The following is a 24,486-nucleotide window of genomic DNA, read 5'->3' on the forward strand; positions in this document are numbered from 1 at the left end:
GAGATCCGCAATGTCTTGTGAAGAAGTTTGTCAAATTATCACTTGAACAAATTTGTTGAAAAACTTTGGTGAATGTGCTTTATTTTGTCTCCTTCGATAGTCCTACTTTCAATTGATATAAGCAAACAACATTATCTTCAGTATTATTGGAATCTTCTCTTCAAAGTCAAGTCACACGTCTGTTGTGTGTTGAGCCCCTTGCTTTATCAGTTGCTTATCTTGGCATGACTTGAATAAGTATCAACAATTAACTGCCTTGTAATATGATAATATGGCAGTACTCTCACATGCAAATAGAATGTTTGAAGAACGAACCTCAGAAAATGCCTGCATTTGCATAACCAACAAAATTTTGGCGATATTTGTTAGAATAAACAAATCTAAATCAAGTATTCCTTTTGAAATATAATACTAATTGTATTCCAATATCTCCACATTGAAATAAAACTATATCTTGCTAGCATATTGTTATACTCATGGTTTTAGCCAGATATATTAGTGCACCAATTGCACTAGACATAAAAATAAATCATGTACGCCATGATTGCTCTAATCTACATAAGGATCTGCCGAAGATTTATTTAATAAATTTCTTAGGAACCTTAATATGCTTCAGAACAATTTAAATCATTCAAGGATTTTCATTATATGCATATCAAATATATTGTCAGACCAAAAATCTGAAATGACTCCATTCTCTACAGGAGAACATGTCTCCTAATACCAGGATATTTACGAAAATTTTGTGCCACAAGTCGTCTTTATGTCTATCGACTTGATTTTTCATTTAACTTTCAGGTGTGGGGACTATCCGTCCAACTTCACATTTTTCAAGTGAAGTCAATTTCATTGCATATTTTTCATTTGGCCAATCATTTATCTGTCCAAATTCCATGACAGATTTGAGCTCAAGATCCTCGTCAATATTAATAATATTGAGCGCTACATTATATTAACAACATCGTCGACGATCTTTTACATCGGTTCCATCATCGCACAATAAAGACATAACTTATCGAGATCTCATTATTTTCAGGTACCTGAGCCTCTCCCATGAGGTCTTATAAAGTGTTATGTCATGGTGCTCTTATAAAGCACTTGCCTCCTTATTATGACCATCTTGAACATTTGCTCCCTCCTTCTTCAAGGAGTTTTATCTTTGGAACCGATTTGTCTATTACGCTTTATGCGTGCCATAAACTCTATCCATCATGGATGTTATTCTATTTGGAGCATTAGCAACTGGAATATGACATTTAGCTTTGGGTCAGCAATGTGCCTGGAAATATTTTAGAAATGAATTATCACTTGAACTTCAAGTTCACATTTTCTTGTACGAGGATCTAGATGTATTCATAATAATTCATTTCACGTATCACTTTTTCAGCTGCCCATTTATTCCCACTAATGTCGGGATCACCAACACATTTTCCAACCTTCTTTGGGAACCCATCTTTGTGCATTATGGCAGCACAATTAAATCATATAGCACATCTATATTTCTAGATGGGAATATTTGGTTCCTGATCGTGAACCAATTGTGATGGGGAGAATTTATCATAACTTGTTGGCTAGATGCGTACAAGTGCTGTTGTATATAAAATAATATACTTAATACAAAATTTCTATTTGGAGTTTTGTTCTCATAACCAATGATTTAGCTATAATTGGAGGCATACAATTTCTGCTAAACCAACTTGATTTAAACCAGCATTATCAAGATAAATTATCATAATATATATTCTGGAACTGTGCTCTAATAATTTGAGCAAACAACCTTGCAAAAACCAAAGTGCAAGTTGATAACAAATGCACATGTGACCATACAATAGATGCATCTATTAAAATCATATAATAGTAAACGATCCACATGGCAGGTGATTGGGCCCATACATATATATCACCTTTTATTCGTTCCAGATATCAAGGGATTCTATCCCAACCTTAACTGGTAGATCATGAGGAAAAAAAACATCACAAGAGAATTCTAAAAGAATCTTCTATTTCTTTAATATATGCCAATGTGAATTCTCAATCAATTTTCACATCATAATTGAACCGGGATGGTCAACCGGTCATGCCAACTAATATTTGTTTCAATAAACCTCTAGTTTACTTATGGCATGTGATTCCATCACGATGCTTATACATCTGTAGTACAAATAGAAGAAAAATCGGGTAACCTTTCATATTTACCCGGTATGAATATAGTAATATGAAGATATTCAATCTTCGTTTCATTTATAGTCTCAATATGCCAACCACTTTGGCTAATATATTTGAAACTCAAAAAGTTCCTTTTTGAGACTTACTACCACCAATGCCATGAATAATTTTATTTATTCCGGTAGTAACAAATTCGCTCTTTCGGAGCTTTCAATAATTTTGTACTACAAGATCTTTTATACCACCATCCAAGTGGTGAATTTTTCCTCCACGGAAAAAATTATCTTATCATTGTCACAATCAAAAACATTATAGACAAGACTCATTTCTTGCTTTATTTTTGCCTTTAATAACTTTTTATAAGGCATGGTAAAATATTTTTGGCGTACCACGTGTACGCGACCAATGACATATTCATGTAACCATATTGTAATATTCATTATCTTTATTTCTCTCAAACCTCCCTTAGAGGTGAGTTGTGCTATTTATCAAACCATGTATAAGCACATTTTTATGCATAATTTTTATCACATATATATTTCAGCATTTACTTTCAGGAATGAGCCTGCATTTACAATGCTTATCACAAGTCACATTTTCAACGAATGGACTATAATCATATGAACGTGTCTCGTATTAACATACCACATTGATACATATTCCTTCACCTTTGAAGGACCATTTTGAGAACCCTTATCGTTCTCCTTTTTACAATTACCATAATGATGACTGTTATTATTCGATCTTTGGCACGCCCACGTTCATTGGTCAACCACTTGTCTTTATTTAGACTTATTATGCACCATTTTCACATTCACTTCAAGAATGGAGCAAATCAAGTGGGACAAACTTTATGCTTTTTCATGAAAAATATATTATTTTTCTTTAGTCATCATTATATCATCAATATGGTGCATTGGGACTCAAACCCAATGCCTTATCCATATAAAGGCATGTTAGGACATAATGCATTGGGACTCGAACCCAACTACTTATTATCATGGTGCACTAGGACTTAAACCCAGTGTCTTACCCTCAAGGTACGATGAGACTTGAACCCACCGTCTTACCCTCAATCAATAGCATAATAGACCAAAATACAATTGAGGCTCATCATCGGTCCTCTAAATCACTTACCCACAGGGCCATATATAATGGTTATGCATAAAACCATTCTGTTATAATTGTATAAGATCAATTTTAGAACTAGGAACAAAGTTAGTGGACATATACAGCCATACGAGCATGAAAACTTAAAATCAAAGCTTAGTTTTTTCTAAACAAAGCAACTACAAATCTTAAATTTTAACATAAGCTAAATACACAATTTATGGTATAATTTAAAAATAATACTCCATGGACAATAGAGGCAAACTAAACATTAATATGGCATACGTAATAATGCCCATATTTCCATTGGTTCAACCAAATTGGTTCAAGGTTGTCGACCATTCATACCTTCTAGGTTGATTAAAGCTTCGTGCTGGTAACGTGTTACGAAACTTAGCTCAAAGTAACAATATAGAACAATAAAATAGACAACAATGTAGAGAGGAAGAGAGGAGAGAATTTTATTTCTTCTATGTATTCAAGTGTATACAATGTGATGCCAAAACCCTCTATTTATAGGATTACATAGAGGCATACAAAAGAATGCCATAAACATGACATTAAACATTTGAGATCATGGAGGAAGATCATGGGGAGGTTATGGAGGTGTGGAAGTTACAACTATAATGGTGAGAAGTAGTGTGAGTTATCTACATAATGAAAAGAGTAGTGGGAGTAACTTCTTTAGGAGTTATAGACATCCACTACAAAATAATACTTCATAACAATTTGAAATTTATTTACTAAAATTGTCCTAATTTTGTATATTACCCGCCCTAAACAAATATTTATAAATTATATGCAATCAATTATTAGTGCCTTAAATTAGGGGATGTAGTTACATCATTTTCTTATTTTCTCTCGTCTCCTCTTTCAATAACACTACTTCCCGTTGTGTATCTTTATTTGCCATTAGGCTGCGAATATTTTTTATATATAACTTAAGTTTCTCAAGTGACAGCAGTTGAAGGGTTTTGCACATGCAATCACCTGTTTACCTTGAAAATGGTAATTACAATTAGATTTGATTTTGTGGTTCTAAAAATACGTGATTTATTTTTATGCTAGTTGTTAGGCAGTAGATGCTAAGTGTGAAACTAGAAAATAAGGTAAGAGCTTGAAGGCAGAATGTCAAGCAAACCGAGTGGCTGAGAATCGGGGCCTCGAGCTAGCCTGTACTGGGCCTCGAGGTCGAGCTAAAGCGTTAGGCTGCGGATAGCCGATGAAGGACTAACAGTTCTAAGAGCTTTGATGGGGGCTCTTTATGATTAATGATGAGTAATAAATGAAGAACAATCAATGAGAGCACAATAAATACAAGTAATGTGATAAATGTAAGCAATAGAATCAAAGGAGAATATGTTTAAGTTAGAGAGCAGGGAATGTTCTATTCTTGTATTCAATGCTGTATCATCCCCCCTTACAAAATGATAACGATCCCCTTTATATAGGAGGGGAAACCCCAATAGAGTACGTATGCATTTATTACAAGGATATGAGGCTGGTACAGCCATTTAATGCTACGGTACGGGTTTGTACTAGCCTAATAGACTTGGTCAGCTTTAACCACGTGCCTTGGGAACTTCCCGTTTGTTCATCATAGTCATCGATATGCATTGCCCCGAGGTCGAACATTGAGGACCCTCGGGGTCGAACCTCGAACTGAGCCAGCCTTCTGGGGGCGGTCTTACGAAGTGCCATAACGACCATAAAATCGGACTCCCTAATTTTAGCCGTATACACCATCGTTCGTTAGAAAGATTTTGTAAAAGCCCCTATATTCCACCTATACTTTCCCATTACGTGGACTATGTTGGATTTTATTTGGTCGTTCGAATTTGAATAAATGATTGCTGAGAATTGGGCTTGTTTGAAACATGAATATGCAACATAAGCTTAAAAAGACATAATCCATACGCGTACAACTAAGAAAATTTATCTTTTTAGGTTCGTAAGGAAAGCAAAATCGGACTGTTAGCAATGGTGAATTACAAGAGAAAACAGAATTAGGTAGTACTTGTGAGCATGTGAGTATTTATTCTGTTTGGTAGTATGCAATGCCAGTTAAATATAACTACAATATCATATAATTTAAATACAATTTTCATATAAAATTTATACAATATGTCTTTTGTATGTATTTTATATATGATTTGTATATATTTTATATGTGGTGTGTTCTTCTTCCTCTCTGAAAATTTTAATCAAAACTCCTTCTCTTAATACAACTTTGATATATATCAACAACTTTACGTAAAAAGATAGTATTTATAACTTAAATACAAATTTCATACAACGATCCATACATTATACAACTATTCAACTTTCATACAACATTCAAATCTTCTTCTTCCTTCTTCTTCTTTTAATATGACAATCCAGCCCAATTTAAATCTAATTTTCACCAAATATCCTCAAAATCGAGATATAAACTCCATAGAATATTTTCAATCGTTTGCAACAATACCCAATACAAACAAAAAATACTTTTTGAAAACACCGAATTCGAATTCAAAAGTTTCGAAGCTTTTTAATGACCGTCAATGGTGGAGAGCCAGACAATTAACATTCATCTGCTGCTAGCCCTCCATCAGAACGCCAACAAGAAAAGTGGAAGCCCAAAAAAGCTCCAAACTCCAGCCATGGCAAAATTCAAATCGATAAGAAATTAATCTCTTTCTTCGTCATTGTTAGAGATAATTATGAGCTTTAGAAGAAAAAACCTTGTTGAATCTGTATAGAAGAGGGTTGATTTAAAAGAGAGAAAAAGAAAAATCCTTTAGAAAGAAATTGTGATTGAGGTTTGTCTGGGTAAGAAAGGAAATGTGAGGGTTTAAAGGGATTTACTAAATTAAAAGGTTACAATCAAAGGATACTCATTATTCAAAACTAATTTGTATATAGTTGGTAAATTGTATACGACCATGTAATTAAGTTAAAACTTGATTAGAGATGGTAAATAAGCTTCATGTGTGGTATAAATAGGTAAAAATCCCTTATTTTTGCCTTTCATAGAAGTAGATGCAATCCTATGATAGCATCACCTTCTTTAGCACACCAATTTAACAAAGCAAGTAAAAAAAAAATCCAAATGATAAATTAACTTAATGAAGCAAAGAAAATTTATAAATAAGGCATAGATTACTGCAAAAGAATAACTGAGCCGAGTTTGAGATCGCGCTAACTTGTTGATCTGTGTAGTTTAAACCATATAGATAAGGCACATAATCCTGAGGTTGGATGTCATAGATTAGACCAGGATCATTTGCTCTTGACGGATTCACATGTCCTGCTCCAATTTCAAAGGCGTTAGCTGGTAAACGCAATTCATCCTCAATCGGCTTGTTTCCAAGATTAACCAAATCAGCACTGGTCATAATCGCGGACTTAATAGCAGCAAGAGACCAATCTGGATGAGCACTTTTAAGCAAAACTGCAATTCCAGCAAGGTGAGAACAAGCCATTGATGTCCCAAAAATCATGTTGACGTCGAGTTTATATAGGCTATGAGATTTTGTGCATCTGCATAGCTAATGCGCGTTGCAGGAAGAACATAATCGTGTGCAGGTATAGTGTAACCTTCAATATCTTCATTCATTAGAATCATGCCAGCAGCACCAGCATCTTTCACTGGCTTCCCTTTTGCAATTGCTGTCGCGCTACCCGTTCCACACAACACTAAGTTTCCTTCAACATTTGTAAGTGACTCTGGGCTACAAGCGAAAGCACCAAAATAACTGATGTTCAGTGTTGGGTAAACTATTGGCACCAATGTTGGAGGGAAATCATTTGGTTGGTAAGTTGATTCACCATCAAATTCTACGCCGTTTCCAAGTGCTACGGTTGCCTTCATTTGTCTATCGATCGTGCTAGCACCAACAGTAAGAATCCAAGGGGCCTCATTAGATAAGGTACCATTATATGGACCTTCATTTCCAGCTGAGCAACTTAAAAGAATTCCCTTTGCCATAGAACTAAATGCACCAAGTGCAATATTGTCATCCCAAAAAGGACCAAAAATTCCACCAATGGAAATGGATATGACATTCACACCATCATCAATCGCGGCATCCATGGCAGCCAACATGTCACCTTCGGAACACTGGCCACTTGGATTGCAAACTTTGTACATAGCCAAGTGAGCGCGGGGTGCAATGCCAACCACCGTGCCATTAGCACTGCCAAACACATTGGCCCCATCAACGAAATTTCCAGCTGCAGTGCTTGAAGTATGTGTACCATGCCCCTGTTCATCCAATGGCGTCCCGCCGCCAATGATCTTCTTGTTACATGCTGTGAAATTAAACTCGCACTTTCCCTTCCATTTGGCAGGTGGTGGAGGCATTCCTTCATCATCGAAGGAAGGATGTTCTGGATAAATTCCAGTGTCCAACAGACCAATAATCACACTTTCACCATAGTTAGACGTATTCCATAAGCCTAAGTTTTGGTGGGGTGATTTTTAAAAATAGCCAGATTTACAACTGGTCGTTCAAAAATAGCCCAATTTCAAAAGTAATCAAAATTTAGCCACTTTTTATGTAAAGATAAATCTGAGCGAAAACACTTTTCAAAACCCGGAAAATACTCTAGTATATTATGCTGGAGTTCCAGTATAAGTATACTTGAACTCCAGCATATTATACTGGAGTTCCAGGATAGTATGCTGGAACTCCAGCATAATATGACGGAGTTCCAGCATAAATACACTAGAACTCCAGCATAATATACTGGAGTTCCAGCAAGTATAATGGTCCAGTATAATATACTGGAGTTTGGAGCACCAGTGCTCCAGTCTCCAGTATATTATACTGGAGCCAGCAAAGTATACCGGTCCAGCATAATATGCTAGAGTTCATACACAAGTGCACCGAACTCCAGTATATTATGCTGGACCGGTCTCTATTACAGCAAAACGGTGGCTATTTTTCATTGACTTGGTAAACGCTGACTATTTTTGATTGACCAGTCCGAAAACTAGCTATACCGTGAAATTTTGGCGTTTTGGTGCAACCCAAGGAAACTTGGAGTATGAGTTGTTTGTACTCGCAATTCCCTTTGAGGTCTTATGGAAATAAAGCCATCCTTCGTTTCCAATAAATTGTATATGATCATGTAATTAAGTTAAAACTTGATTAGGGAGGGTAAATAAGTTTCATATGCAATATAGATATGTAAAAATCCCTTATTTCCAAGGCAATATCATTTGTCTTTCATAAAAGTAGATGCAATGCTATGATCGCATCACCTTCTTTAGCACACCAATTTAACAAAGCAAGTAATAAAATTTTCCAAATGATAAATCAACTTAATTAAGCAAAGAAAATTTAAAAATAGGGCATAGATTACTGCAAAAGAATAACTGAGCCGAGTTTGAGAAATAAAGTTCCTAAAATCGTCGTGTCATTAACCAGTGTTGTTAACACACAATAAAAACAAAAGAAAAGGCATAAGCAAAGGTGAAACGATGACAGAGACACAAGGAAGAGCTAATGGAGTCTGCCTCTCTTCGTGACTTGATTTATTGTTGCATCCTCCTTGTTTATGAACAATCACGATTCAGCAACTTCCTGTAAAAGGAACATACCAATTAATTTTATTAGTCTTGCCCTGTTGCAATAACAACCCAAAATTGAAATTTAAAACATATTTATGACTTATAATTAGGCCAAACACTTCTTAAAAAGACGCCTGTGTATAGATTCTGAAGAATAAAGGAGACTTAGACTTAAAAACTCACTTGAGCATTTGAAGGAGCCTGATCCTCACCATTAATCCAAGATGGTGGTGGCCAGAAAATATCTGCATATTCAAGGAAGGATAACAGTGAACCAAATTTACCATCTTCTATGGTAAATACACCCGTCTTATGACCATGTACTCCTTTATATCTAGCTACCAGTTCCTCACTAAGAACACCTGATTTGCTATCGCGCACATTCTTGTTACCATTGCTACCACGCTCATTCTTGCCATCATCGCGTAATAGTGCTGCTAATCACACCACCACCATAGATTGGATCAGCATTAAAATGGCCACAACAAGCACATGGAACGTCATCTTCACTGTCCTCATCATATAAGTGCGTAAACTCCCCAAAGATGTCAACAGATATATTTCCGTTCACATAGTAAATGCAGTTTCCTTTGCACTTACCAAAATCTTTTGAAGAAAGAGAGAAGCAACAGTCATCTCCTGCGAAGAAAATCCGATCACCCAACTTATACACTTCAATCCATTCATGTTGTTCTTCATCTAGCCGGTACATTTTAATTTCAAGGACATTATTCCAAGAAGGGCCCGGACCACGGACCTCCTTATCAACATCTAAAAACATAGCAACCAGAAACAATTGGCCACTTGATTCCACTAGTCGTCTTCCTACCTCCATCATATAACCTGGATGCTACCTTGGTCTCATTAAGCGAGGAATCAAACTTTATGGTCTCTCCATATTGATCAACAGCATAAAAATTCCCCTTATAGACAATGATATCGACAATATTGCAACTGGCATTTTTTATGATAGTCCACTTCTCATCCCCGGACTTTAAGTAACATAAATGACCCCCAATATGAATTGCCATTAGAGAAAAATGATTGGTCCCATTCCATACGTAGTTGGTAGACAGCAAAATTTTTGTAACACCAGGGCTGCATGAATAAGGGTCAGTGTCGTAGGGGATGATGGGTACTTGCAGTTTGAGAGGTAAAGAAGGAGAGTTTTTGAAAGGAGGAAGTGAGGAACGCCATGTTGAACAGACTGCACGAAGGCGAAGGACGTCAATATGTGTGTCGAGGAATTTGCCGATCCTCTCCACAAGTTCTTTCGGAAGATCGGACCAAGGGATGACACTTCTACTGTCCATGCTCGGCTGCTCGAAGCCAATGGTGAAAAGAGCTAGGGTTTTTATTTGCTAAATATTTTGGGTTTACACTGATATAATTTTGCAAAATATATTTTCTGATTCCTTCCCCCTGCCACCCCACTCCATTTTATTTTTTTAAAAAACTTCTGTTTAATGGGGCACTTGACGGCTCTGCAAAAGTTATAATTTCAATTTAATCTAAATAGTTAAAATTCAAAGATGAAAATTACTTCAAAAGATTTACCAAGGAAAAAAGAAAAGTATCTCTGTGAGATAGAGTGTTGAATTAAACTTATAAATATGAAGTGTAACATAAAACTTATAACCAAGAAAGCAGTAAGGAATTCTTACTTAATGGTGTCCCGAACTTGTATAGTTAATGTGCTGCGTCGAAACAACAGGTACAAGAGAAAGAATGAGCCAGTCATACTACTTTCGTGTAAATAATCCTATCAACTTTTGTAAAAGTTAAAAATTTATATGTTTGTTTACCCTTAAAAATGAGTGTTTGCAACAAATTATATGTGATACAAAAATAAATTGCAACCACAATATAAATATGAAGAAACATAATTTTATTCATAAAAAGACACGGGTAGAATTCTGTTTATCCCCTTGATTCTTCTGTCCTGGTTATCTCCGTGATTCGAGGGCTAGAACAGCGTGTTTCTCGAACGTAGGATTGTGCGGGCTTTCATGGATTTATTTGATATCCATGAAGTATGTTGTGGATCTTCTTAAAGTATTTGATTATCAAGAATTATCCGGCCACTTCTTGATCCCTTTGTGAATATCCCGTGAGTTTATGGGATTTTCGAGATGATCTCCATTTTTGAGATATTTTTTTAAAGGATTATGTAACCCTTTTTATAAGAGTGACCTAGGCTTTTGGTAGAGTAGCCTCTAAGCAACACTGACAGACTCCTAGAATTTCAAGAGATCTTGTAGTATCTTGAATTTAGGATTTAACTTGATTCATTAAGATTTCGATGTCTACAATGAGTAACAATTAAATTTGCACGCGGTTTAAATGACACGTGATTTAATTTTACAGGAATGATCTAAGAACAACAAATAATTTAATTAAAGATAGATAAAACGATCAAACCAACGCGGTGGAACAATTAAGCCTGGCTTTGAATTGAACACTGAAATGGCTCCGATCGAGTCCTCGATACGGGCTCGGTTGTAACTAAGAAAATGGGAACTAAAGAACACTTTGAACAACAGCTAGAAGAAAAAAAATAAACTTTATTGCTTTGATATGCGTGCAACGATGGTTTACAACGAAAAAGTTCTCCCCATTATATAGTAGGGGAGTTTCAATCCTAGTATAATAGCCTGTTTGGCCAAGCTTCTCAAGAGGCCAAAAGTGCTTTTTTTCCCTAACTTGAGGTATTTGGCCAAGCTTTTTTTATGAAAAAAAGTGCTTTTGGGAATAAGCAGAAGCAGTTTCTGAGAAGCAGAAAAAAGTAGCTTTTTCCCAAAAGCAGAAGCAGAAGCAGTTTTGACTTTTCTTCTTACCAAAAATGCCTTTAACAAAATATAGCATATACCAAAATAACCGTTAAACCTAAATACTTAGGATATTAATGTGTAAATATTTCTTCTCTTTTATATGATAGCTTTCTAANCATTTATAGCCTGTTTGGCCAAGCTTCTCAAGAGGCCAAAAGTGCTTTTTTCCCAAAATTTTTTCGTAACTTGAGGTATTTGGCCAAGCTTTTTTGGGGGGAAAAAGTGCTTTTGGGAAGAAGCAGAAGCAGTTTCTGTGAAGCAGAAAAAAGTAGCTTCTTCCCAAAAGCATAAGCAGACAGTTTTGACTTTTCTTCTTACCTNAGCATTTTTTTCCCTAACTTGAGGTATTTGGCCAAGCTTTTTTAATGAAAAAAAGTGCTTTGGGAATAAGCAGAAGCAGTTCTGAGAAGCAGAAAAAGTAGCTTTTTCCAAAAGCAGAAGCAGAAGCAGTTTTGACTTTTCTTCTTACCAAAAATGCCTTTAACAAAATATAGCATATACCAAAATAACCGTTAAACCTAATACTTAGGATATTAATGTGTAAATATTTCTTCTTATTTTTATGATAGCTTTCTAATATATAGTGACTTTAGCGGTGAATGCTTTTATATTTGTTGAATGATTTTTAATATATTTAACTTATATTAAAAGAACTAAGTACTTTTTAATTTTATTTTCATATTTTACTTAAATAAAATAAAAAGATTTAATTATTGCATGTAATAACAAATTTTGAGATTATTATTTACTTATAATATTAACTATAAAGTATATCTATTCATGTCCTTATTCGTAATTTGATACTTAAAAGCACTTTCTGAAAAGCTTGGCCAAACACAAATTATTGCTCAAAAGTACTTTTCAGAGTAATTAGCCAAACACAAATTGCTTTTCTCCAAAAGTACTTTTTTCAAAAGCACTTTTAGAAAAAGCACTTCTCAAAATAAGCTGATTTCTCCAGCTTGGCCAAATAGGCTATAAGTCTAAATAAGGTAAAAATTATATTTTTCGGTAAATAATGATCTGCAGTTGATATCAGGAGGAATTTGCACCGTAATACCCGGTTGAGGGCGGATATCATGGCTCCCCGCTTATCGTGCCTAACCGTTCCTCTTTTTCCTTAGTCTCGAGCCTCGACTCTGCCTGCACCCGATGTTCAGTCGTGTCCGATCCCGGATGCACAGTCCGTCCTCATCAGTCTCAGAAACGAGGAACCGTTCATCTTTACTCGAGTTTGCGCCAGATCATGCCTCTCTCTCGTTTCTTTACCGGAAAATCGGGGGTAATGTTATCCCCGATTTTACCCGTATACAGATAACCCCCTCACTTTTTAGAGAGCATATTTATCGTAGTGACGAGAAGTGATTAACTGACCCCGGCTCCTCTCTCCATACGTTGCAATCGTATCGATGGGTCAGCGAAACATCACATCAGTCATGTCGTTCTGACTTCGGACACGTGTCAGCCGCTGGTTGACCATTGCGAAACGTCACGCATTAATTACCTCTTCCCTGTAAAAGCTTCAATTCTTTTTTTACTTTTTTACTTTCCGATTCTAGAACTTCTTAATTTACCCCGAACTTTTTACTTGCTCTTAAACCCTTTAAATCTTCATACATTGTTCTTCATATCCTCATATAATTTCATCTTCCCATCTTCAAATCTTCATACTCCATCCTTGAATCTTCAAGTTTGACCTTCAAATCTTTATCCTTATCTCCAAACCTTCATACCCGCCTTCATACATTCATATTCCCAGAATTTGATGGTAAAAGCTTCGACATCTATGCCCCAACAAACCACCCCTTCATATCCTTATCGAGGTTGGCAGAGGAGATTCGTTCAGGTGAAGACCGAGGATCTCATACTCCGTGAGTTCTTGTCGTTCCCAGAAAAGTGAACCTAGCTCGTAAGTTCCTCTCGTTTTTGAGATATTTAGAATACTTTTTGGATTTTTTTTCTTCATTCTCATCATCCGGTTCTACCATCGTGCAGCGATTGACCGAGTCCCCAATGCAGTTCCCCGCTTCAAAGAGTGGGCCGAGGGGATCTGCAAATCATTATCGTACTTCGAGCGCAAATGGCGCAAACACTTAAAGGGCAAGTGGAAGTCCCGTTCACATCGTGAGTGTTCTCCCCCTGATCAAGTTTTCTTTGTTATTCAATTGTCATCCTTACTAAGTCTCTCTCTCCCTTCCAAAGGTTTTTCCCAAGACCACTAAGCTCCGGGCAGTGGACGAGGACGAGGCTCCGTCCTCACCTGCTAAACCCCCCGCCTCGGGACAGCCTGAGGCCGCTGTGAAGAAGGAGGAGAAAAAGAGAAGAAAGAGGAGGTCTTTCGGTTCCCCGGACGCAGACGCCGAGGCCAAGAAGAGAGGGTCGCGGTCAGGGTCCGAAAGAGCAACAAGAAGAGTATATGTGCAAAGGTACCGGACCCCGAATCCCTTTACCGACTCAGGGACTACCCTGAAGATGACGACTTGGAGTTCATCGCCTATGGGCCGGCCGTTAATGAAGAAGAGCGGGTAGCAATGGGGGGAAGTGACCGGGAGGTCGAACCCTCTTTGGCTCGAGAGCCCAAAGCAAAGCCAACGGCTACAGCCTCTCGAGAAACTACTCCTGCTTCGAGAGAAGCCGCCAGTGTCATTGACATCCCGGAGTCACCGTCTCACACGGTGTCTCTATTTGACGAGGCTCAGGACATCAAAAAGAAACCAAACGAGACATCACGGGCCGTAGACGAGACCCTCAACCTGTTCTTTTAGGGAATGGACATCGGTGCATTAGAGGACTACTCTGGGTTAGGTCACCTGGAGATTCCGAAAAAAGATGTGATGCCGGAGTCAGGCGTCGATCTCGAGCCCAAAGCTAGTGAAGCAGTTCCCCGCCTCGAGCATGGATCCGGACCACAAAAGAACGGTCATATCTACGATATTGACGGATACCCGAGTGATGTCCTGATCGGTCGGCGTTGCCAACTATCTTTGCTGCTTGGTGACCGAAGATGATCAGGCGAAGATGAACGAGGTGGGTGCACCGAGCCTCTTCAACGAGGCACAACAGGCGTTGAACCGGGTATGCTTTTCTTTCTGTGTATCCTTTGAAGCGTTCCTTTAACCTTAGCATATGCTTAAGATCTCATCAATTTTGTTTCACAGGCCTTGGTGCTTCATCATGAGAGCTTCCATCGATCTCGGATGTAGGTGAGCCAGCTCGAGTTCGAGCTCAAAGAACAGGTCTGGCAGAAGGACATGTACAAATCTCTCAGCAAGTAAAGAGATGAGGCTCTCAAGGACCTCCTCATTCTCCAAGCCGAGCTAGAAAAAACTCAAAAGGAGGCCTCGTCGATGAAACGGAGCATGCCGTACTGGTCAAGAAGGTAAGGATATTTGAGATTAATAACAAGAGGTTACGCGCAATTGCTAACGCCGCAACCTCGCAGGTCGAAGAGAAGATAGACCTGATCGACCAGCTTCGGGCCGAGAAGAACGAGCTTAAAGCTTCGGCCGAGGCGTTGAGGAGCGAGATGGATCTTCTGGCCTCGAAAAAGGAGACTACTAAAGAGGAGTTGGCATCAGATAAGGACCAGCTCAGGGTGATGAAGGATAAAGCCGACAAGTGGTCTTGGGTGAATGACGAGCTCCGAGCACAACTGGGCTCGTCCGTCTCTGAACAGGATGCCCTCGGCCGGGAGTACACCGCGTTGAAGTCCAAGTTGGAGACGGCTTCAATCGATTCCTCCGAGGTCCAGGATATGCTGGCCTAATACAAGAACGACGTGGAGATAGCCGAGGCTGTTTAATAACAAAGGCCGAGTATATAAAGTGTCTATCCCGAAGGGTGACACTCGAGGATATTCACGCCCGAGGGTTAGATCTATCGGCCGAGATTGAAGAGGCAAAGAGCCAAAGAGGCCGAGGCCAAAGAGATATACGAGCCCGAGGGTTCTGGCAATGAATCGGGCTCTGGTGAAGACTAGGAGGAGATGCCTTAGTTTATTTTTTATTTTCTTTTGTACATTTTTTTGTTTATTTTGAGGCTATTTTACTGTGCCTTTGTAAATACTTTTGGCATATATAGAAAAAATTTCCTTCGGCTATACTGTGTCTTTTACTTTTCAGCATCCGCTTGCAACTCTCTATTTGAAAAATGTCATTAAAGCCTTAGCATAAAATTATAGTACATAATTTAGAGTATTCGTCCCCCCAGAGCCCGAATGAGGCCTGGCTTCGATAACAACTCTGAGTTGCTTAGACTTTAGAATGTCTGATAAAAAAAATAAAGTCTTCAAAATACTTGAATGTTTCAACCGGACACGATGATGTTTTGCCGAGGGTTGCTTTTTTCATAGGTTTTAATCATGTGTAAGGACCTAACTTTCTAAGTACGGACTTAGACATCGCCGAGCCATTTTAAGTTAGCCGTAGCCTTTCATGTTTGGGCCCTGCCTAATAGGAGTGACTCCGGGATGCGATAGCCCAAGCTGTCCGATCTTATTATCAGACGACAATCCCCAACTCGGGGAAGCTCGTAGGCTCTAAGATTTTGGACCCATTATTTGTTCTAAATAACTTAACGAATATATCGATGATGCAAATGCAAAGTGGTGAAATATAGAGGGCAAATTTCTTTCATTACTTTGCATGCAGAGTACATGAAGGCACAAAGCTTTTTGCCATGGCAAGAATGAGATACACGGGCACGATTCATTTGACCGTTTGATCGTTACAATGAATTCCAATATTCAATCCTTGGCTTTTAACATCAAATAAAAGATACCTTCTAAGGATCCTGACTTAGGGTGTAATGTCTTACCCAATATTCGAAATTGAGCTCGTGAGGGCTTGAATACTATCGATCTTGTACGGGTGGTCAGCAATCCTGGCCTCAGGCCGGTCTTCAAGACTAAGACAGCATATTTTATTGTTGCCTCATTAAAAACCTTTCCGTAAAACCTACTTCGGGAAAAATCGGTCCAAGAAAAAAAGAGTGCAACACGTGCTTTCAGACCTAATCATGAAATTTTAACCTCGACCGAATACTTGCATGAGTTAGTCCAAAGCATAACAAATTTCAAAGGAAATTATGCTCGTACCTTAGCAGTAGTACCACTTTAAATGTGCCATATTCCAGTTGTTCGGTAGTTGTACATCATTCCCTAACTCGAGCTATGAAACTTTCACGATTATACCGGCAATTCTATACGGACCTTCCCAGTTCGGGCCTAGTTTCCCGTCATTTGGGTTCTTCCTTGACCCTATACACCCACTTGTTCAGCAATTCTTTCTTTCCTTTTAGTAACTCTATAAGTATCCATGCTTTATTTTGTTGAAGAGAATTCATCTCTTCTTTTATGGCTAGCTTCCACTTATCAGAGTTTATCACCTGCATTGCCTCAACAAAATGCTCTAGTTCTCCGGCATCAGTCAGATGTAAACAATGGAGAAAGAGAGAGAGAGAGAGAGAGAGAGAGAGAGAGAGAGAGAGAGAGAGAGAGAGTTAACCTATCTTGAGCATTCGTGACTCTTTTAGATCTCCTTAATGTAGGTTCAAGAGTAACTGATCCCGAATTTGATTCAATTCCTAACTCCATATTTGGTTCTGCATCTGATTCTATCACTGGTTCTGGCTCTGATTCTGATCCAGATTCGGCTTCTCGTTCTTCATCTTCAATTTCAGAATCAGTTGTAAATTGTAATCCATCTAGCCACTTCATTTTCAGAGATTTCTTATAACTTAACTGTTTCAGATGTCTGTTTGCTGGTGTTGGTTGGTTCTACTCCAAGCTTGTCCTTGTACATCACATTTTCATTGAATGTGACATTCATATGTCTTAAGATCTTTCTATTCTAATCATCCCAAAATCGATAACTAAAATTATCATCAACGTAGCCAATAAAGAAATATGTCTTGGCTTTAGGATCAAACTTATCTCTATCATTAAAGTGTACATGGACATAAGCAACACAACCAAAGATTTTAGATGTGAGAGAGTTACCTCCTTTCATGTCCATACCTCCTCGAAAATTTTAAAATTCAGCGATACATAGGGTTCCCATTTTATGAGGTAAGCTGCTATGTGAACTGCCCCTGCCCAAAAATATTTCGGCAATCCAGAATGTATTTTCATACTTCTGGCTCGTTCATTCAGGGTTCTGTTCATCCTCTCAGCAACATCATTTTGTTCCGGTGTTCTAAGAACTGTCTTGATCATTCTGATCCCATTCTCAGAGCAGAATGCTTTGAACTCTTGACTATCATACTCTCCTCCATTATCAGACTTCAAACATTTTAACGCTTGTCTAATTTTCCATTTCAGCTTTCCATCTTTTAAATATAACAAACACATCAAATTTATTTATCAGATAATAAACCCATACCTTTCTCGTGGAATCATCAATGAAGATGACATAATAACGTGAGCCTCCTAGAGAAGTTACAGGAGCTAGTCCCCGCACATCCGTATGCCTAGTTCCAGCTTCTCTTCCTTTGGAGTCTTTCCCGCCTTTGAGAAACTAACTCTCTTTTGTTTTTCATAAATGCAACCTTCGCTCAAACCTAATTCAACATGCTTGAGGTCTCGCAACCTTTCTTTGGATGCCAACAACTTCATTCCCTTCTCACTCATATGTCCGAGCCTCCGGTGCCACAATATTGTGTCACGACCACGATCAACTGCTGCTATAGTATCTCTCTATATTGCGGTTGCATACAATGGTCTCTTCTTGAAGCCTCGTGCCACAAGTAAATTTTCTTAGGTTATCTTCCATAATCTGTTACCGAATACTGTTATGTTCCCATCTCTTCTAAGAAAAAGTCCCATCTCTATGTTTCTCCTCCCTACCTCTCTGGCCAGCCACCACAAATCTATACTATATTAAAAGCACGAAGCCCTTTAGCGAAATATCGTTCGCCTTTTATACCCTTTAAAAATAAAATCCATATTGGACAAAATAGTAATTAAATTATTTTCCTAATATTTAGTACTTCAAAATCAATTAAAATATTTTATTATTAAATTTTTCCTTGTTTAAACTATGTACGAATATTTAGGACTTTAATTTTCACTATAACTTTACTCCTTAACTGAACAATAACATAACCATAATTCTTTTTCATGATAAATTTCCTAATATTTAGGATTTTGAAATATGAAATGTATAATTCAGCATTGTGACATGCACAACTTACGTCTCCAATAGTAAAAAGAGACCGAATTTTGGCTCTTTTTCAATAGTTGTTTAATGAAACATCTTTTCTTTTTAGACTCATATTATGGTTTTGTAAATTGAAATGCAAGAACTAAGCATCTTATATCTCTAATAGTTTTTTTTTTTAAATAACTCCTTTATTTAGGAGTTAGGTTAGCTAATGTTTATTGGCGATTAAATATTTCTAATTATTTTGTTTAGGTAAAATTTCTTAATTTTTAAAAATTTAAAATTACAAATTGCTTGCATAAAATTTAAAACTTTAAAATTATCCAAGATTTTATGGACAATTTTACAAAGGCATGTAATTGTAGATTCCGTGTTTGCAAAGGTAACGGAGTGTGTTAATAAATACTAAATTATTATCTACTATTAATACTCTCTAACTCAACATCAAAATTACGAAGCCTTTTAGCGAAATGTCAAACAAAATAGTTATTTAATTATTTTCCTAGGAATATTAAATTATTTCTCTAATTCTTGGGACTTTAAAATCAACTAAATTTTATTTTCCGATTCCTTCCTAATCAAAATTAGATAGGAAGTCCTAATATTAAAAATTTAAATTCTATTTAGATTCTACTACTTCAATGGAATAAACACATCAAAATAAGCACTAATGTAAATATTTGAACTTTTACGAAAGTGACGTACTTTACATAAGTAAAAGTATATAAAAATCGCAGTTAAATATGTAGTATATGAGTTCTAATATAAAAGCACACTCATAATACTGCATATTTCTAGGAAGATACTGTATGGGTCAGAATCCGACCCCACGATAATTAACGAGGCTAATCCCGTTTCAAGCTAATTCATGATTAATTAGTGGTACGACCACTCAGAATTGACGATGTTCAACCCGCATCCGGCTCGATCGACAAGGCCATGGCCTATCCGCCACCATAAAGGCGAGATCCCAACGTGGTCACGGCCATTTATTGCCAGCTCACGAAGCCCACAGCTATAAATACTAAGAGTGGAAGCCCTAGAAAGGGGGGCTGCTTCTTCACCACTATAGAGAGGAGAGAGAAGGAAAAAATATACCCATCTTATGGGAAGAGAAAACACCATTGTAAGGCTCTAAACCTCTTCATGGAGAGGCAGACCAAACAAATATTATCAATAAAGGTTTCGAATGTTTCTCCCCCTAATTCTAAGCACTCATTCTCGTTTCTTTCATTTGGTCCAACGGATTATTACGATTTGCTATAATTTTCCCGTGATTATTTGTATTGTTTCACACTCATAAGATATGTAATAACTTTTGAGCAAACAGCTATCAATTGCCATTTTTACAAAATTCTACCATAATGTATAGAATTACCACAAAAATAATTGAGAGTAGATACTACCAATCTTCTTCGAGAGATTGAAGAATCACCAAAGAGCTTACAATATATGAAATGTGAACCCTAAACTGATGTTAGAGCCGATTTCACGATACGAAGGAATAAAACCAACCTCCACAGTAGGTAAATCGAAATCGAGCAATTGAAGCAAAAAATCTGTATTAAAAGTCACATAAATTGATGTGTAGAATTAGAAATTAGGGCCTGGACTTGTTGATGAAATATCCACAAACCAGCTACAAGGATAATATCGGACTGACGAGATGATGAATCTGAATCTTAATTCCCGCTTTGATACCATATTGTGATACGAATCGAACCGGTTATGGTGGGATTTCCATGGAAGGAAACTCTAACCTCCATATGAGAGAAGAGAAAAAACTGGAATAGAAAGAGAGAAATATCTGATAAAACAAATGAAAATGAGAGCTTATCTTTATTATTCAGCACTTATTTCTTTATATAGTTACACTTGAAATGACTATGTATGTAATGATACTAAAGAATACACTATGGCTATGTAAGTAACTAAGATGGAAGTTGTAAAATTGGGCTTCAGATTGGTCTTGACTAGTTGGGCCTTAGATTGCATGACGGGCTGTTGCACAATCTATATATTATTAAAAGGAGAGGAAAAAACCCTCTCCTTAAGCCAAATGTCATCATCAGAATATGCCACATGGTAGTTTAGGACAAGCCTCCAAAAAAATAGGAGCTAAAAAGTTATTTGAAAAATAACTGCTTCACGATTAATAGAATTTGTTAATTTTGAATATATGTTTTTGAGTAATGATCCAGAAAGATGAATATTTTCCTTAAAACATGGAAGATATGCATCTGAATTGTACGATAAAGTATTCCACCAAATTTACAAAAAAGTAAAAATCTGTTTTAAGTTTCTGTTTTTGAGTAATGGTGTAGAATATATAAATATTTTTCCTTGAAACATGAAGATGAATTTGAATTACACGATAAAGTGTTCAACTCAATTTATTTAATTATTTTTCAAATAATTAGTTATTTAATTATTTTTAAATTCAAAGTCAAAATCAATTGCTTGGTTGTGAGTGCTCCAAAATGTTTACACCATTTTGTCTCCTTAATAGTTATTTCAACTTTTAAGTACGTATTAGGATATTTCGTTGTTTTTAATTTTTTAAAATTTGTGACTTCATTGCAAATAAAAAAAAAAAAGATTTATTTTGTTAAGAAAATATCATGAAGAACTTCTCCGATTTCTTTTTTTTTCCCCTTTTTTCCAAAGACTCTTCTCCTCTAAATGATGAAGCCACAACAATTAAGGTATGCTTTAGTTAACTTTAAGTTCTTAAATTGTTTAATATTCTGGGTTTTATATTTTTTTCTGTGTTAATATTATATTAATCCATTTGATTTATTAATTTTAAAAATCTCAAGATAATTTAGTCATGCCATTCAAAGAAGATGGGTATGATCATATAAATGCGTTTAGAGGCTAAAATGAGAAATAATATATCAACAACTTTGTAAGATCATGAGCCATCTCAAGTTTATTATTGGGAAGTTAGAAGCAAAAGTTCATTTTCATGTTGCATATGATTTTAATATAAAATATCGGTACAATTTATAAAATAATAGTGAATCAAATCTTTGTTTATAAGTTATAAAAAGTTCAAGCAATTAAGTAAAATCCTGCTAAAAGATTGTTAAATTATTATGTTTAGATGCCACCAATATACTTAGCTCTATCTCAAGTTTGGATTGATTTACATTATTTATATCGATTGATATAATATTTATTTTATAAATTTAAAGAATGAAGCAATTTTGAGTAATAAATAAAAGTGTTAGTTAAATAGTAGTAAATAACCCTAATCCCATATGTATTAGGAGTAGGACATGTATTATATATGGCTCATTGTATCATTGTTAACAACTAATCAATAATATTTTTTCTCCCGTGCATTCTCACAAAAAGTATAAAAATAATTTAGGTTTAAGAAATATAAAATATCAATTTATATTGTATTAACAGAGGAATGATAGGCAAGGACATAAGTGAAAAACTGAAAAATAATCGTATGATAAGGTACTTAATTAAAACTGCAAACACAAAATATATGCAACAAGATAAATCGTATGATAAAGTTCATTTTCATGTTGCATATGATTTTAATATAATATTATAAAATATCGATACAATTTATAAAATAATAGTGAATCAAATCTTTGTTTATAAGTTATAAAAAGTTCAAGCAATTAAGTAAAATTCTGCTAAAAGATTGTTAAATTATTATGTTTAGATACCACCAATATTCTTAGGTCTATCTCAAGTTTGGATTGATTTACATTATTTATATCGGTTGATATAATGTTTATTTTATGAATTTAAAGAATGAAGCAATTTTGAGTAATAAAATAAAAGTATAAAAATAATTTAGGTTTAAGCAATATAAAATATCAATTTATAATGTATTAACAGAGGAATGATGGGCAAGGACATAACTGAAAAACTGAAAAACTGAAAAATAATCGTATGATAAGGTACTTAAAACTGCAAACACAAAATATATGCAACAAGAAAAGAAAAAAAGTATACGACTAAAAAATTATTGTGTGTGTGTGTATATATACATATATATATATGTGTGTGTGTGTGTGTGTGTGTGTGTGTCATATTTGATTTTGCTATGAGAAAGTCTTTAAATTATGATTCAACAAAACATATTTTACGGATAAGGTTATCTAACTGAAATCTTAATAAATGTTAAATGAAAATAAATATAATTTAAATTCATGTGTACGTAATATCAATAACTAAAACTAAAATTAAATATACCATATTGGAAACAAAATATAAGTAATTCCAAATTATTATTTATTATAAGTAAAATACTAAATAAAAAAGTTAACGAAAGTATTATAGTAAAAAAAAAATGCATATAAGATGATGGGAGGATTAGGTGAGGAATTCATGATTTTGAATAATGTGTAAAACAAATAAATTAAATAATTATATAATGTTAAAAGTTATGGTTAACAAATTTAGATAATGAACGAAGATTATATATTGACATTTTTATTAGTATTAACTAATTTAACCATTTGAGATGCTAAGTTAGCATTCTCTTATGTAAGCTTTACAATATATTTTACAATATGCTAAATCATATAATTATCTAATAAACCTGTATATTCATGATTATATTTATTAATAATCCGCGCATTGCGCGGGTATATATACTAGTATAGTTAACACACATATATAAAGCTTAATGTAATTCTCATAAGACTAGACAACCTGATTTAAAGGAGGGTTACTGCCGTCATAATAACACCGTCCTATCTGCAATGTCGAAGGAGGATTATTATAGCCCCCGATTACAAAACATTAAAAAGGAAAACAAGAATAGGAGTAGATAAAGAGAGAAGATATATAGATAATAAGGACAACTCAATAAAATTGGTAGCGTGAATCCAAACGTTTACAAGAGGTCTTTAAAGTTTTTTATTTTTCATATATTTGTAGTTGATTTAACTTTCTAGTTTTTTGAGACGTAAAATTATCAATTATTTTTATATTAATTTATTTTAATACTTTTTCAATTGACGGTAAAGTTAATTAATCAATTTAATTTTTCTTGAGACATTAGGTAACCAAATTTAATTTTGAAAAACTTCTTTCAACTTAAGAAACTATTTTAGGAGCTGTTAACCATTCGATAAGTTAATATAGGAATTTTGAAAATAATTGAGTCTCTTTTCTGATCTAGTATGTCAATTAAAAATATTATCTATTTATTAATTTATCTTAAATCTTTTAATTTCAAAAATAAATCTAAATCTTTAATATCTGAGTGACTAGCTAGGGCATGATATAGTTTTTCATTGTTATTTTATATGGTAGTCGTGGAAGCAATTTCTTATTAAAAATCCTTTTTTTTAAGAAGAAATCAATTATCAATCTGGAGGTATGGTTATTCTATGAAAAAATAACTTTATCAAGATGCAAAAATTTATCAAAAGAAAGCAGGAGATCCAGGTTATGGTAGAGGTATTTTCTTATCGCAAATCCTGGTTATTTAGTGCAATTTATGCTAGTACAAACAAACTAGACCGAGATACTCTTTGGGATAATTTACGATCTATCCATAATGATTATAATAGTCCATGGCTTGTTAGTGGCGAATTTATTGATGTTGTTGTGTCTAGTGAAAAATTAGAAGGTCGATCTATTAATTTAAATAGAACCTCAAAAATCTGTAAGTATATCAATAATT

At 35.4% G+C, this 24,486-nt stretch overlaps 1 protein-coding gene and 1 pseudogene across 1 annotated transcript; both read right to left on the reverse strand.

Annotated features, from left to right (window-relative positions):
* Positions 6,381-8,391, reverse strand: LOC109219104 (annotated as a pseudogene).
* On the reverse strand, positions 9,039-10,300 carry LOC109222963 (putative F-box protein At5g60060). Its single transcript, XM_019387243.1, has one exon. The coding sequence runs from the start codon at positions 10,144-10,146 to the stop codon at positions 9,598-9,600; it is 549 nt and encodes a 182-aa protein (XP_019242788.1). The 5' UTR covers positions 10,147-10,300; the 3' UTR covers positions 9,039-9,597.

This window comes from Nicotiana attenuata, chromosome 2 (genome assembly GCF_001879085.1).
Source record: "Nicotiana attenuata strain UT chromosome 2, NIATTr2, whole genome shotgun sequence".
Taxonomy (NCBI): domain Eukaryota; kingdom Viridiplantae; phylum Streptophyta; class Magnoliopsida; order Solanales; family Solanaceae; genus Nicotiana; species Nicotiana attenuata.

Excerpts from the sequence above, each read along its gene's own strand:
- LOC109222963 (XM_019387243.1), bottom strand. The coding sequence starts at position 10,146 with ATGGACAGTAGAAGTGTCATCCCTTGGTCCGATCTTCCGAAAGAACTT.